This window comes from Nestor notabilis, unplaced genomic scaffold, assembly GCF_000696875.1.
Source record: "Nestor notabilis isolate BGI_N333 unplaced genomic scaffold, ASM69687v1 scaffold27894, whole genome shotgun sequence".
NCBI classification, from domain to species: domain Eukaryota; kingdom Metazoa; phylum Chordata; class Aves; order Psittaciformes; family Psittacidae; genus Nestor; species Nestor notabilis.
This window is the reverse complement of record NW_009927489.1, coordinates 10,101-27,434: the sequence shown is the minus strand read 5'-3', so window position 1 is coordinate 27,434 and position 17,334 is coordinate 10,101. Positions and strand designations below refer to the sequence as shown.

Sequence of the window (17,334 nt, the reverse complement as noted above, 5' to 3'; positions counted from 1 at the left end):
GACCATGAGGTCAAGCATGGCACCTCTCCTTATCAGCTCCTCTATTACTTGCAACCCCCACAACGGTACTTCCCAAAGAGGTGTCCTGCAAAGCTCTACTGCAGCATGATCTTTATGTAATTGCTTCTCATGCATTTTACACTGGATGTTGCCAAAATACACTTCATGCAACTTACCTAATGTTTTTGTCGTTGTTTAATAAGAAACGGCCCAGGATGTTAATGGCTAACACCTACAGAGAGAGTAAGCGAAGGTCAGTGATCGAAAAAGGCTGCTGGTCATCTCCACCGTTTCAAGATGATCTTAAAGTCAATGTGTTCAAGTTACCACTATGGTTCTTAGCTAAAAGCATATCAAAGAACTCTAGAGGCTATCTCAGCAGAGAAAAAACAAAGACAAACACAGCACAGGCTCTCTCCTGCTCACAAGGGAACACAGTCTGCAGGAAGTTTTGCTTATTTTTGTTATTAAAAAAATTACAAAAGCCAACAAAAAACAAATACCACTTTATGAAGAGGCTACAGTCTTATCTAGAGGCAACTGCACAGCTATGTTTGGGTGAAACAACTTTGCTTCATGTCCTCTATACAAATTACTCTAATACAACCTGGGGAGGAACAGGGGCATAGCAAAGGCAACTTACCCGCAGCCCACTCTCGGATTTTATGTCCATAATTGTCAGCACAGTTTCATAGAGAATGGCATTTCCCACGTTTTTACTTGTTTCTGTATTAGTGGCAACCTGGAAAAAAGAAATAAAATCAGTGACTCCAATGCAACCAAAGCAGATCCCCTGTGTGCTGTTTGGCAAAGCATGCAGTGAAACTAAACAACCCCTAGCAAACAAGCATCACACCTACTAACGTGTCTCTTACAGCAAAATTCAAGCCAGCATAGCAAGCTGCTGAATCCTCACCAGTGCTGCTGAATCCAAAGTATTAAGAAACCAAAAGAGGAAGTTTCAGCTGCCCATCAACCTTGCAGACCTCACCTGTGCAAGTATATCATTCATTGCTTCACTAGAATCATCATCATTTCGTCCCAAAATTCTTAGTAACCGCAGGATTCGTACCTGTTCGACAAAATAAAGCAAAGCAAAGCTCACTGGATGGCAGTGTTTTACCTCGGGGCCATGAAACACCCAGCATACTTCCTGAGGAGTGGCAAAGAAGCAAAACAAGCTGCTCATCTCCATTCCTAAGCAAAATGCTTATCCTTACAAGACCTTTACTACCAAGAACCGGCTTATGCTGTGCTCATTTTCTTCCCAGTAGCTAGAACTGTTAAGAGTACCCCTGCTACCCACTAGGCACAGACTTTTAAGACCAACACATGTTGCTGCTTCCCCCTTGTCACAACTTCACATAATATGATAAGGCACTACAACTGCTGTTCAAACTAAAGCAGGTGCCTTTCACTAAGGTAAATGAAGAGCATCTGCACAAACACCTCTAACAAAGACACAAAATCTTAAAATCAACACAGCTGCCCTGAGGTACCCACCTCATCACACCTAAGCCTCAAAACACAGTGCTAGAATTAAATCAGTTTGTATCAAATCAGTTTGTATCAGTTCTTACCTGCAAAAAGGGGTCACTGATCCCAGACACATCATGCTCTGGTGAATATCCAGACATGATAAGGTTCTTCAGAATACGAACTAATTGGGGAACAAGCTGTGAAGAAGAGAGTTGTCCTATTAGGGTGTAGTTCCTTTCCTCACCCCAGCTTTTAAGTATCAGTCCAAGAACAAATCTCATATTTGTTGAAATCAAGTCAGTCTATGGATTTCTACACGAAGTTCAACCTGCACACCTAAAGCTGATGTTACACAAATGCCTACAGCTCAGCTAGGGCACAACAACAAACAGTTAAGCTGGGTCCTGAGCACCATGTTGTATCTTTAAAGAGCTAAATCTACCACAGCTTGGCAGTTGAGACCTGAGAGGAAACACCAACTTTAATTCCTCTCTTCATGAAAAGGGGATGTGCTGGGACTATAAAAATGGTATAATTCTAGGACTTTGCCTGGGGGCTTTACATTATCTCCTGACTAATTCTTAACATGCATCTCCATGGAAGCATCAGGCATAGTCAAGTGTTTTGATCTTTTCAAGCACTGTACTGCTATGATTAAATTATTAACAATTCCTTCAAGTTTGACACTCCATCCAACTTAACTTCTAGAAAGAAAAGCACTGTGATCTGCTTCCTCTCTAAGAGCTTCCAAATAGGACACAGAATGGATTTCCCTCCAGCCTTCTCTGAGGGCTCTACTGTTAGACCATGCAAGTAGTTCCAGTGTCTGTCCTCCTTCTCTTCATCACAAACTTCTTGGCAAGAGCAGCAATGCTAAAATGACCAAATTCTTTGCTCCACTGTTGTTAGAAGGGTTCTGCATAGCAACAGAGAAACTGATGGCAGCACTGCTACTATGCCAGATTTGGGAGCACAAAATCCTATCACACTGTTCATATTTTAAAGTTTCCTTCCAACTGTGCAGGCTAAAAAGTACTTTCAAAAGCAGTTTGTATTCCTCAGATGTTGATGGCACCAGTCTCCCAGTAGACATCTACCCATAGGTATAAGTTATCTTTCAAGACTTGTACATAGCTTTGAAGAAATGCTACCTATTTCCAAATGTCTGGTTCAGCTCCCTTCATCTTAGACACATCTAGCATTTCTCCATAGCATCTCACACATGTCAAACAAGTAATCAGTTTAAGGCAGAACATGGCAAATAAGCCAATCATTAAAGCAGACAAGCTGTAACAAACTCATTATTTATCTCCAAAAACCATCATAGCAGCTATGAGTAACAAAACAGTCTTAGGGATGAAGTGGAAGCTAATTTTCAACATATCCTATGGAAAATCTTAAGGCTGAAAGACAGAAACTGGACTAATTTTTCATTAGGCTGTAAGAGAAAAACCACTCCTGGTGGATGTCACAGAGATGTAGATCTATATAAGCTTTATTCCTTCCATAGGAAGTTCCTTCTATCCCTCTCTGTGCTGGTATCATTAAAATAATCTAGACACTGTCTGGAGACGTGACAAACCAGAGAAGTGTTATGGTGATTGCAGTAAGTGGATTTTTCCTTCCTGAATCATGGCTAGCACCAGGACAGCATCATTCTCCCAACCCATACATGACAATTAGAGTTTAGCAAAGTGTTCTCTACAAAACTTCCAATGATTCACCTTTAAGACTTCATAAACTTTCCCATCCTCGAAATGGGATGCTTCTCCATTCATGTTTGCCTACAAGTCAGGAATTGCATTCACTCTAAATTGATACCAGATTAGAGATTGCTTATAGAAAAGTGACACTTCTGACAGCATCACATCACAAAGGTGCTTCAGATTCAGGACAGACAGTAGCAGGTGGTGTCAAAAGCACAGTGTGACTTCAAGAGCGCAACAGCTGCATGTGGACAGACTAAATGGGCAATGTTTTCTGGGCCGAATTCCTGCACATCCGAGGTACAGCGCAAGAAGAAAACCAGAAGAGTTCCCCCATCCTCTCTTTTTATTCCTACCTCCATTGTTCAGGAATTACATACCCCTCTGAAAACAGGTATTTCGTAAGACACACAAACAAAAAGGAAGCAAGAATTTCTTAATTATCTGCCTTAAAGAGGAAACCAAAGGGTGCTGCAGTATCTTTCCTCAAGACAAAACAGAGCGACCTGTAGGAGCATTCCTGGAACCCTGATTAACATTTTCTTTGCCTTCTAACATGCAAGAGTTATCAGGACTGAGGACAGAACAAAGAGAAACATTACAGCCATGGAGACTGATTGAGGGCCATCCCCCCCCCCAAGTCTTCTGTTGTCATATTCCACCCAGGAAATACATCAGCAGTGCAGCTGTAGTCAGTAGCTCTTTGCAGCACAGGAAGCCCACTTACAGGTGGCCAAGTCTCTCCTGCTTCCTTTTGGGAAGCACCCACAGTTCAGGCAAAACACAAAGCCCAGGTTTTGATAAGAAAAAACCCACAGCTGCAGTTGGATTAGGCAGAAAAAAAATTCCAAAAGTATTCCTCAAATGAAAATAAAAGCAGGGTCATGTTTGGAGAAGGCCATAACTGAGATTCAGGGCTGCCATGGGCATAGAGGTTTAGTGACAAGACCAGACCAGCACAAAAAAGCATTATACAAGCAGAATCAATCTAAGCATGTGGCACCAATCACAGATGTGGCACTAAGAGGCACTGCTTCACAAGTGACAAGCATCTACAGATTCAATGCGAGCATGCACCATCTAGAAGAATTAACTCTTACCTTTTCATTCTAACACACAGCAGGATTCCAAATAGACAAAAGGGACAAAACAGATGAAGCAGGCATTAGGGAGAAATCCATGTTATACCATTCACAGCATAAACAACTACAAGGGATAGCTAGAAAAGAATGTACCTCGTACCTAAATTTTGTGGACTCTTTTCCTATCACTATCATCTCAACTGAGCAATTAGTAGCAGAGATGGCTACCTTCAAGATGACCCTAATCCCACTTCCACTTCCTGCTTTGACATACACAACCAGGGCAAGGGAAGATGCATGCCAAAATGCTAAAATGCATCAAAGGATGCACTGTTTGAGATCCCTAATGGTACAGACATGCCAAGGAAGAAGAGTACATAAGAACCTTTAGTACTTTTCAGAGGAGCAAACAGCCAGTTCTGTTCTACCAGCTTTGTTCAATTTCTCCTTCTTTGACCAAGAAGTCAGAATTATAATCAATGCAATTTCAGATGTCCTTCTATTGGCATTGTTTCATACAGCAATAATACTGCACAGCAAACTATAGCAAACAGCACGAGAAAGCTCAGGGGTGGGGAGGAGAAGCAAACATTCCTAACCAGAGGAAGTGACATTAACTCTCCAACCCGTAAGTTAGAATGATAAATGATGCAGTATAACATGCACAAGAGGCGAGTTATCTACACAACTAGAACTTTCAGTGGTATTTTTGACCCGAGTTTATAAAAGTATGTGGCTGTGGTTAAGGTACTGAGGTGTCAGTACAAGCCTCAGTTTTTCATCTTTGCTTCTTTATGTTTAATACATTTATGATGCCAGTGTCACTATGCAATTAGCTACAAAGAGTGGAAAAAGCCCTAAGGGAACAAAGAGGACATTTTATACCTAACTTTAGGGTGAGTTTCATACTCCATAAACTTAAGACTGATGTTTTGTAACTTACCCAACTTACTGAAAGGGACTAGTGCTAGATACTCACAAAATTCACAAATTCAATGATTTTTTTTTTTATTATTTTGATAACAAGCAGACTTCTTTCCCCAAATATTGCATTAAAAGACATGCGCATTGCTTCAACTAGGGAAATTAAGAGGACACACTTAAAAAAACCCAAACAAACAAAAACCCAACAAACTAAACCAAAACCCAAAGAAACCCTTAGCCCCTCAAAACCAAATCCATTAATATTAACTTTGCAGTATTATCAGTTCACACTTACCTTTCTAAAGTGTGCAAGCATGTCTGGGCTTCTCTCACACATCTCTGTGAGGAGGACAACTGATGTGTGAAGAACACCTAAAGGTGAAGGGAAAAAAAGAAAAAACTATCTCCATTTAACATAATTTCATTGGCTCCAGGTATATTACAAGGATCATAAGGAAACAACAGGAGATCATGAAAAAAAATATCATTCTTCAATCCAGCATATCTACCACAATATATTTGTGCTTGCTGCTGTGCCCAAGGGAAAGCAGATAGCAGTGTGCTCTTGTCTTAAAGCTGCAACTAAAAGCCAAAGAAGGAGTGGAACTTTGTCTGCAGAAACTTGCATGCTAAATATACAGTCAGATGGTACAGACACAGTTTGACTAGATGATCTTTAAGGTCCTTCCAGCCCAAACCCTTCTATGATTCTGTGCACACATAGAACTCTACAAGGACAACGGACATGTTAATTGCATTGTAGGTGTTGGGTTCCTCACACTTGCTGATTTTTCTCTTCTGACTTGTACCTGATGTGACCTCAGAAGGTCTCAGAACTCAATCTACAGAAAGACTCCAGTAGCTGCCTGGTCACACCAGTGCCTGTGCACTGGCAGCCAGCTGCTGTGAGCCCTGCCACAGCAAAACCCAGGCAAAGAAGCTCTGAAAACAACAAGAAAAAGTATGGCAGTTACAACTCACTTAACTAGATGTCAGTTCTATATAACGTGTGAGAAACTTAACAATAAGCATCATTGTACATCCACATTCAGCTGTAACACAGCAATCTCCCCCAGATGCTAGCTTTTTCAGTTATTCATTTTCTGTAGCTGTTAAGTTTGTACTGGAGAGCTCCTGACTCAGAAAGAGAGCACAAGCTTACTTAATAACCAACATTTTCTACAAAGATGAGAATATTTATATTCCACAAGCTATGTAGCTTTCTGACCTATTAGACATTCTATCCAAAATCTGTTTTGAAATATGTATCTATCTATAAAACTTACATCACAGCTTTCTTATCACTGACGTTGCTTACTTATCACCAAGACCTCCCAAAGGCTGCTAAAAGGGTTTCACAGATAGTCTGTTTTACAGAAAGCTCAACACAAAGCTCATGACTCAAGACTGCTGGAAAGGAGATGCCGATTTTTAGGACGAGGAAAGCAGAAAGGATGATGTGGTTCTTGAATGCAGGTGAACCCAGACTCAATTCTCTTCTTACCACAGGCTTGAAGAAGAGCATTCCCATCTTTAAAGAGAGAATAGGGGGAACAAAACAGCTCTAAGCTTTTCAGAGTTGCATTAAGATAAAGACAGGGGATCTCATGCTACTAACATGGATCATGTAGGTATCACTGATAGTCTGTGTGAAGTAGTGCCTATGTGAAGCAGTGCCTAGTCTAAATGTTCTGATCATCATGTTTTAAATCAAGGTAAACTAGCTGCACCACACAAACTACATTCTACAAGCAAACTGTCCTGTACCTCAAAGGTTTACAATACATGCAGGGGGGAAAAGGAAAAAAAAAAAAAAAAAAGAGAGAAGTGGGGGGTGGGTGGGGCGGCGAAAGAAGCAATAGTTTCTCAGGAAGCTACTGTGCCCCATTAGTCCTGTTGGCATTTACAACTACCCTGTCTTGAGACAGAACTTCTCCCTGTAATGGGTTTTCAGCACTGCAAACTTCTACTCTACACCTACTTATTTTTTTTAACGCACATGCTCACTGCAGATGTGCCACAGAAGTAAGACTTTGGGAAGTGAGTGCTAGACTTGATACAAATTAGTCAAGGTGTTAGTATTAGAATTGAATTTTCCTTTAAATGATCTTCTAGAAGCACTTATGCAAGAAAATGCATTAAAACAGAATAATCTCACACAGGAACATTGAAGTGAGAATCTGTTTTCTGATGTTCTGATGGAAAATGGTACCAAAGAAAGCCTCTTTCCTGACACTGATAAAGGTATCTCAGTCCTGAGAATGCCTGCTAAGATGATGTCAAAGAATCCCACAGTCCTCTGCTAACAGGACACACAAAACCCCCCAACTCTAAAAAGTGCACTTTAGAGTCCCTTTAGACAAAGTATTGGACTCAAAAAAAAAAAAAAAAAAAAAAATCACAGTCTTTCCCATTCCACCTACTCCAAAGTTTATCAAAAACCATTTTATTGAAAGAGTTCCTTTTGTCACCTTTACCATGTAAAACTCCCGCTGACTACTAGCAGAGTCATACACATCCCTTCTGAATGACACTTGCTTTCACTGCACAGAAATAGGAAGAAACAAATCACATAAATACACCTCAAAAGTTCCTTCCCAGAAAGGATTTAGGTAGTGCACCATCATAGCCTGGCTAAGTAGAGTCTCTGGTATTACCGTGGTTCTTCTCATTCAGCAAGTTTTTGGTGGCTGGCAGGAACATCTCCATGAGTTCAGGCACCTTTCTAATGACATGAACAGCACACAATGCTGCCTGTATAGGAAAAACATCTGTTAGTACACACTGTAATGACAATGATACATGCTTTGAGAACATCTATCAAAGTGGGAACTATCACAAATAATATACAAAGGCCTGGAAAGTTCATGGTACATTTTCCCTTCTCTCTACCACAGCAGATACAAAACAGCATCAGAGAGTTCATTAAAACTACTTTTAGTGTGGAGGGGGGGGAGAAAAAAACAAAAAGGCACTGAGCTACAAAGTAATACTCCCACTAGCAACAGCCCATTTTTACATGATTCACTTCAGAAGTGGTAACAACTGAAGAGCAATCCTGTCATTTAAGACTACTTCAGTCTGTCTCCCCATTGCTAGGGAGGGCATAATGCATTGCAAGCAAACAATTAAATTTATGTCAAATTATGGCTCACTTTCTTTCCTGTGAATATCATCTCTTTCCCCTCAAAATAACTATAATTCCTCCTGCAGGTGATGGGTCCTGAGAAAAACAAAATACACTGCAAAAAACCTGCCTACTTCTTCTAAAATACAAAAGCAACAGGAGACACTGTTCTTGGCTGCTACTTGAGAATCAAGTGCACTGAGGGCCTCTTCACAGAATACAGCAATATCTCCTAGCACTGCTTTCTCTTCAATCTCTCTCTAGGTCCAACACTAGACAAAGAAGTAACAATGAATCATTCCTAAATCCTACTGACCCCACCCTCCCCAAAACTGAACAATTAAATAAATTTAAGAGAACAAGGGTGATTACACTTTGTAGACGCTATGGTACACTTACTATGAAAACAACACAACTTGAAGTTGTTTGCCTGTTTCAAGCCCTTAACCTTTCTCTCTCATATACTACTGCTGGAGACGGTCAAAACAGAAACAATTGCCTCACCTGTTGGTGGCCCATCTTCCAGAGACTTACACACCTTCCAGCTACAGACAGACAAGGAGTTTTGACCTCTATCTGTCTCGCACACTGGGAAAATACTCAGCCAGTGTGATCCAAGCCTTCTAGTATTCCAGATATTAGCAAGGCATCTGATCAACCTTGAGTGTTAATCCATAATAAAGTATTCAAAAGTTCCTTGAATTACCTTCTTCCTAAGATAGGAGTTGGACGTTTTGAGGAGCTTTTCCACCTCTCCTGCAAGGTCTCTGCACATTTCTGAGGAGCCCATGCAGCCAAGAGTGCAGAGTGCCAGCCCCTGCACATACTGTGTGCTGTGATTAAGGTCACTGTACAGGGAAAGAAACAGAAATTAAAAAAGCCAATGAGCAAGCACAAAGAACCTGAACACACAGGAAAAGGCATCTGTACCTGCAGTCATCTAATCAGCCACATACCTGGTGCAGGAGAACTCTCCAGATTCTCAGCTATTTGGGAGCGTTACTTAGGAGCAATACCAACTTTGAGTGCACAGGGTTTGCTACTACATCTACTTAGAACCCCAGTCATAAAGATAAAATACTTAGTTAAAACCATCAGGTGGTTATCTAGGGATTGAGCTGAGAAGAAGAAAGACCCACTAATTCCATTAAAACTTCTTAAGAAGTTTCTTAAGTCTTCTTAAGTCTTAAGACAAAATGCTGTATTTTGGAACTTGCATGCAGAAAAGAACCTAACATGAAGTACAGTGACTCAGTGGGTTGTTCAGTTTAAGTATGTTCTAGGACAGGCTTTAGCTTCCGCATTTATAACCAAATGGTGTAGAAAAATCTACATAAAAATATCCTTTGGCCTGAGTAAAAAAAATCACAAATCCCACCACTCACACACCCAGAAAATAATCCATGCAGGAATCCTGTTTAGCAATTTGAACCATTCCTATGCCTAAGAAAGTTGCAAAGCAGTCAATGAGAAGTTAAACCACCTAACAGTAGATGCCATTCATAAGGCTGGCTACCAATGTCAGACCAAGTACAAGACAATACAGCTTTCACATGGCAATCCTAACAGCCTTTAAAACTGTTTTCTACAGTAGTGTAGGATTTTCCATCTGACTATTTGGTATTTGTGTTGCCACAGAATCCAGGATCAGTGTTGAATAAAGTAAGAAGTATGGTTCCTGGTTTGGGAGCAAGGGGAGCTGGAGACTACAGGATGAGAAAGCTGGGGCAGTGAGTGCTATGTAACCAAATGCTCACAGCGTGCAGAAAAGCCAGAGACAATATTCTGGTTGTAACACCAAGCAGTTATGGCAACATGCAGATGAAGGAACAGATAGCGCATGCCACTAAATGGGTTTGTTTTTTGTTTCCTTCCTTTAACAGATTTTTGGCAGCTATATAAAGCTGTATGTATAGCAAGTATGTGCTTACTATTTTCTACCAAAAAACTAGGTCTTGCTCTAAATAATGAAAGATAATGCCATAAATCAAATGCTTTAACATCTAAAGAACAGCAAGACAAAGTGGTAGATGCAGAAGCCAAAGGAGAAAGCAATAAACAACCCACTAAGGTGGTGGGAAGCTGTCCACCCATTTTGCTCAGCTTCAGTCTGACCCATTTCCAGTTCAAACTCTCTAAACCCTTACCACACAAATTCGTTTTAACATAAATAATAAAGAGAAATGTTAACCTAACAGCCTGGTTCTAATGCAAAAGCCTCACAAGTATGACATTTCAATGAAAAATTCTTAGCCAAATGTCTCTTCTCTCCTGGACAATAGGTCCAAAGTCAGCAGATCCTCAGGCCTGCAGCTTTCTCAATTTTCTTTCCAAGCACTTTGAGGCCACAGCCCACCTGAAGAGCAGTACTTCACCTGCTAATATGTGAGGGGCCATACAAGGGGGCTTATGTTCTAAAAGTAAATAATAATAAAACTAGACACCACACCAACCAACCAAGCTAGAACCCAGTAATTCCACTCTTATTCTAATCCATCTTGAAAAGGAGTGTTATTGGAAATGCATTAATCATCTACTAAATTATAATGTAAACCAGTCCCAGTTAAACAGCATTCTGCTGAGAGAAAAAGAGTAAAAAAAAAAAAGTTATGTCCCATCCTCTCTGGTCTGATTTTAGCACAATGCTGAGCAGACAGCAAATCCCAAGTTGCCATCCTTGCTTCCAAGGAAAACTATCTATCAGGACCATTAGGCCAACCTTAAAAAGAAAGCAGGATACAGTGCCTTGATCCTTAAAGTCAGACAACTCTTCAGAGCTCATCAGCAGAAGTCAAGTAAACAAACCAGGCCAACATGGCTGCAGCAATATATATGACCTTGTGGCATATGATGGTGAGTCCAGCCCACAAAGTTTTAAGAACATCCTGATTCAATCACATTTAGAAGGTGCATGGACCTTTACTGATACTGCATTACGTTTGCCTGGCTCTTTCCCACTGCAAGCTAGGAGATAACTAATTTACAGAAATGGAAGAGAGTTCTTTGCAACAATTAGAGGTCTTAACTGCACTGGCCCAGCAGCTTACTATGGTCATTTAATTTTCCTGATTATCTTAACATGGCCTCCAAAAACACACACTACCATTCTCTAACAGTAGTTCCATGAAGTGCTGTTTGCCACATATATCTCTTCAGGACCAATGCAATTGTCTACTCTCTTCCCCCTAAGGAAGCTAGACAGGATCATCCAATACAGTACAACACTGGAACAGTCTTTTATGGTCAACAGCATACGATGAACTGAAGATACTAGTTTCCTAACACAGGGGAAAAAACCTAAAGTAGTCAAAATATCATTGTCAGGAGTGTGCTTGTGTTGATGGAGAGAGAGGTGGTACCCTTACTTCTTGATGCAATTGGTCATAAGAAGATGGACATCCTGTCTCTCATCCAGCAGCAACATGGCACCTAAGTACCCAATGCGCTTGTCTGTGAATTTCTGAGAGGCAATGAGCTTGAGGCACTCCAACTGGAAAAAACAAAAGGAAAAAAAAAAACAAGAAAAAACAAAAAGACAGAATTAGCTTAAACTACTACTTAACTAGAGGAGAAACAGTTTGAATTTTGATGTGTACTCATTTAGGTCTCAGAATGCATTTTTTAAAGTATATTTTCTTCCCATTTGGGTGTCGTAGAAAACAAAGAAAGGTTAAATGAGCTGCCCAAAGCTTCCAGCAAGCCAGCAGGAAAGTCATTAGCAGTCCCTGCATCCTGAAGTAGCCAGACACTATTGGCCTTCCATGGCTGACCTCAGACATAGCAGATATGTGGGTTTATGTCCGATTACAAAAGTAAAAGATAACATATTTATAGAAAGAGATCCATTATTAAAAACAAAATAGTAAAGATCTGGAAATCTCTATTACACATCATGTTTGATATGCACTGGAAACTTCTGAACCGGGCTTAAATGAAACCATCTACCTACCAGATAGAAGATCAGTATTCTGTAAGTTGTCCTAACATGGGCATGTAGTGACAAGACAAAGGGTAATGGCTTTAAGGGGTAAAAAGAGGGTAGATTTAGAGTGGATATTAAGAAGTTCTTCCCTGTGAGGGTGCTGAGGTGCTGGCACAGGGTGCCCAGAGAAGCTGTGGCTGCCCCATCCCTGGCAGTGTTCAAGGCCAGGTTGGACACAGGGGCTTGGAGCAACCTGCTCTAGTGGAAGATGTCCCTGCCCAGGGCAGGGGGTAGGGACTGGATAAGCCTTAAGGTCTCTTCCAACACAAACCAGTCTGAGATTCTGTGATTCTAAAATCAGATTTTGTTTGTTATAATCTGTAACTAACTTGCTAGCTAGGTAAACTCTATGTCCAAGATAGTTAAGTTTTTGTACTGCTCTGTAATCTTTATTTGAACCCCTGAAGTCTGACTAAAACCATATGCACTGTAGTCACCACAAGCTTCCCTTTAACAATGCAGAAATGTCAACTGTGTTCAACAGCATGAAGGAGATCCCTAAGATACCATGCATAGCTGCCACTTGCACTCAGCTGATTAAGAATTTAACTGGTAACCCATTTTTAAACTTAACACTTTCTTACTGCAAGAAGAAATTAACCGCATTGCTACACACTGAAATGTTTTTCTCTAACAGAAAACTGAGTATAATCAACACATACTTTCTAGACAGGAATTAGCAGAAATGGCTTCTCAAAGCAGGTAAGAGCCCTATCCCTCACAAACACATTCTGCAAGCCTGTTTTACAAATTAGCTGGGGCTGCAAGGCAGTGTACACAGTGGGCTGAAGGAAGGGTCACACAAAGCTTGCAGCAGATCATTGTAAAGGAAGTACAGAGGGCATGCACAGGCAGAAATACAGGGTGTCATGAAAAGCTTTTCATGGTCCCTACCTACAGGGAAGCTTGAATAGCTGAACAGACACAGGGATGATGCAAGAAGCAAAAACAGACTGGGAGGGTAAAGTGGTACAGGATATTGGTAAAGAAACTGAAGTGCCAGAGAACATAAATGCAATGGCCTAGCCACTGACACGTAGCTCACAGCTATGTGGCATCAGAACATACAACTCAACTATGCAAGAAGTTGTCACTATGAACTCAGCACAGGGTGACAAACATAAAAAAGAAAAAAGCTTGAAAGAGTTTAGTTGCTAGGTTTGAAGGAGCTGGAAATATAAAGAAACACCTGTGAACAATAATATCAGTCATCCACATGCATGACTGAGTTTGCACAACAGGCAAGAACAACCAGGGAAAAGGTACAGAACACTAGATATTGACCTCTTATCTTTCCAGTGGAAAATTATCTTAAAGTTATCTTTTTGAAAGAGAATAACGGACCTCTGAACCAACTTTCTTCCCCACATTTAAGAGGTATTTTCTTACACAATCCTCTGCAAAAATGTAGTATAGAATTGATGACATCTAAGCTACAATGCAAGAGCCAAAGGCAGAAGACAAATGTCTAAGAAAAAGCAGAAGGAAACTGATGACTGCAACAAATACTGTAAGATATATTTCTAGTACTTTTGAATTTGAATATTATTGACATTTACCTCATGAAAGGCTGGTGAGTTCTTGTTTCACTTGTATACAAATACATGCAAACTAGCTTCATGCACAGCAATACTGAGAAACATGATCAGCTGAAGCTCTTACTAGGCCTAATTAGTGGAAGAAATCTTGACACCATTATATCCATTTCATTCAAGGGAACAATTAAAATCTGCTATATCAGTACTGTAACAGATACATTAGTAAAGCTGGATATAGCCAGACTACAGCTTACCCAAGCTTCTACTGACATAGCCACTCTTCCAAATGGATCTTTTTTGCAAGTAGAAATAGTGACAACACTAATAAAGTTACTTCACCATTTGCCCAGACTGCTTGCCAACTTCTAAGCTTGCACAAATGGTCTTTGCACATGCTCAAGAGACAGCCTGCCATCCACTGCAGTTCGGCATGCACTGATTAAATACAGTGCTCATGCTCCTATTTCTGTACAACATATCCCAAGTCAAAGCTGAGGATCTCTGGCATGGAAAGAAGTAGATCAACCATTCACTAATGCTGACATCTTCTCTAAATTCTCTTTTATTACTGGTTACACCATCCACAGTCTTAGCTGAAGTCAGCTCTGCTTACATCTTTAAGAGAGGCTGTCTAATACAGCCTGTGGCCCTCTTCTGTTTTTTACCAACACTTATTTCCTGCATATTTATCCTGTCCCTCTCAGAAACCTCCTGTCTACAATGTTGAACTGTCTGTCTACAACAGTCCACTACCGGAACTGCAAGTGTCTTCAGCAAACTACACTCCACCTACACAAACTAGCACTTTGAAAGACTCCTTCCAGACATACGCATTGAGGACATACAGAGGTGTTCAATTTACTTCAAGAATACTTGTTAAAATCTCGTCTCAGCCTTGGACCCTACACCTTCCTGAAAGTGCAGATGATAAACTACATGAGAATAAGGCCATCCAATGAAGTAGTGTGTTCCCAAAATAGTTGGCATTGATGCTTCTGTTTGAGATGTAGCTACACTGGCAATACTAGATAGTGAATAATCTGGTTTATTCTCTTCCACTGAGAGTGAAGAGGTAATTTACCATTACTGACCAAAGCAGAAACTGGTCTAATCTTCCATATGCGGGATTAAATACTCAAGTAAAATAATCCAAATAAAATTTAAACACGTTCCCAACACAGGTCAAACTTAGAAATTCTAGATGACACTTATCTGTAACACTGTACATTCTTCTTGCAGCTATTGCATAGTTAGCCTTCACTTTTTTGACAGGAAGTTTCTCTCCTGGACCAGGGAGCCTGGCTACATGGGGTGTTAACAACAGGATAATACACAAATTCACTTGCTCTTACTCAGTAAGTCATCACCCTGAGTGAATAATCCAGTGAGGTAGAAGACTGTGCACTTTATATGCAACAGCACAGCCCAGATTCACTCCCTAACGCTAACACTATTTGGAATTTGGTATCAGTGGATTGAGTATACTGTCTCAGTAAAATGCCAGGATTGATAAAGCCAACCCTGAATGGAAAGACTCCCAAGACATGAAGCTACTTCAAGGAATACAACAATCTGACTTTATCTTTTTGGAAGGCCTAGATTAGATTACTGCTAACAGGACACTTACTGACTTCAAAGCAAAACAGACTATACACCAAAGACTAAGCAAAGCTCAGCCTCGCAACATTTTGCAGATCAAGAACTCTCATTTTCTTGTTTTCCTTTTCCACAATCTGTGTCAAAAATAGTGCGTCAAAAATAAGCCAAGAGAGAGAAAACTCATACCAGCATTCTCCAAGTTACCTCACTGAGATGGGGATAAGGAACACCAATTCCCTATTGCTGGGAACAGACCAGCTCTTATCTGTCTAGAATAGATTGCTATAGAAAGAAAAGGGTATAGAACCTTCTTTGAAGCATCTGGTATTTTCCATCAGAGAAAGATGTTCACAGAAAGTGCTGTCTTGAACCCATCTAAAAATATCCATGTGTACTGGACTGTGGTTCAAGAACTACTGCTCCACAGAAACATGGGTGGTGAGGAGCAGTCTGGCAAAAGCTGACTAACGCTAAGTTTCATAACAAAATACGTAAGTCTCCAAACAGCAGATCTCACTAAAAGCCAAAACTAACCAATGTAGGTTCAGAATATATATATGAAGACAGACCTCAGAACATCCCAAAGAGTACACAGCAAAACTGCAGCTCTGAATGCTCTACATGAGCCAATGTGCCCAAAACACACAGAGCAGACTGGCATGCGGACATAGCACAGCAAACACTGAACTCTGACCTACCTGTCCAAAATGTGCAGGGTATCCCAGCATGTGCATGTACAGCAGCTTTGCCACATTTCTGCATCGGTATGTGTTATCTTCCTCTCGGAAGGATGACCGGATAGCAGCACATTCCTTTTGGATCATCTCACGCTCTTCTGCTTGGGTTCTTGCTGTCCGGATGGTCCGGATCAACTCCCGCAGTCTGATGGGGGCTGGCATCCTCTGGGAGAAGAAAGAGATCTGTAAACCTTGTACTGCACTTAAAGGCTTCATAATGGTCTCATATTTTGGCATATTTTTTCTTCTTTCTTACCCTAAAATTATATAGGTAGAAGAATTAAGAAAATGCAGACTGTTTCAGTAGCACAGTTAATAGTAAACTTGAAACCCAGAGGAATTCACTGTACCCCACATTTGCTTTTCCAGAATATTAGAAACAGGAATTGCTATGTTTTGTGCTGTCAGGTGAACACAACACGACTGAAACCAGCAGAAACTGCACTCTGCCAGGTATGCTCTCATATTCCCATCATCTGCCTCTTTCCAGAAAAGTCAGGCTCCAAAGAGAGTTGATTCCAAAATCATGACAACTGAGGACAGAAATCCTTTACAAAAAGCAATGCATTTAAGAACTTGCAAAAGATTTCATACAAGTGCTTCAAATAACCCGCAAACTTGTGCCATATACACTTCCTTCTTAAAGGCATGGAAGTCATCAGAAAAAGCAGATGGAAGAACAGTCCTATCTGTGTGGATATTTCAGAGAATCTTCTTTTGAAAATCATTCAAGTTCACACCACCCGTATTACACCCCAAACAGAACAATGCTTTCTGTTAAAAAAAAAAAAAAAAAAAAAAAAAAAAAAAAAAAACTTGTGTAATTTTTTTAGTGTGCAAGAAAAGTGTCTTCTAAATGAACTCCAAGCAGTTTCACTTCACCAGATGGAATCCTGATGGAACCATCTGACCTCGAGAGCAGTTTATCCTTCTGAGTATTCCTCGCAAGGAGAATGGTTCTCAAACAAAAGCCAAACTTCAGTATCATGTTCAACGTTTGAACTTTTAGTTCATGCTCACCAAAGCTGACTTTCTGCTTTCTGGGAGATCAGGCTGTGCAAGCATCTCTACAGTCTCCTTCCACCCACACTACACTGCGAATATAACTAAGCCATTCTGATAACAGGTAATGTCACATCAACTTGTAAAACGTTGCCATG

At 40.5% G+C, this 17,334-nt stretch overlaps 1 protein-coding gene across 1 annotated transcript; it reads right to left on the bottom strand.

The window, feature by feature from the left end:
- Nucleotides 1–163: 163 nt before the first annotated feature.
- On the bottom strand, nt 164–16,337 carry LOC104405384 (AP-1 complex subunit gamma-1-like). Its single transcript, XM_010014081.1, is given in 10 exon segments — nt 164–232; nt 644–742; nt 992–1,072; nt 1,581–1,676; nt 4,286–4,294; nt 5,487–5,563; nt 7,849–7,945; nt 9,025–9,166; nt 11,684–11,808; nt 16,136–16,337. Coding segments are annotated over 10 exon segments (996 nt in total). The 5' UTR covers nt 16,337.
- Between the last annotated feature and the right edge of the window lie 997 nt (nt 16,338–17,334).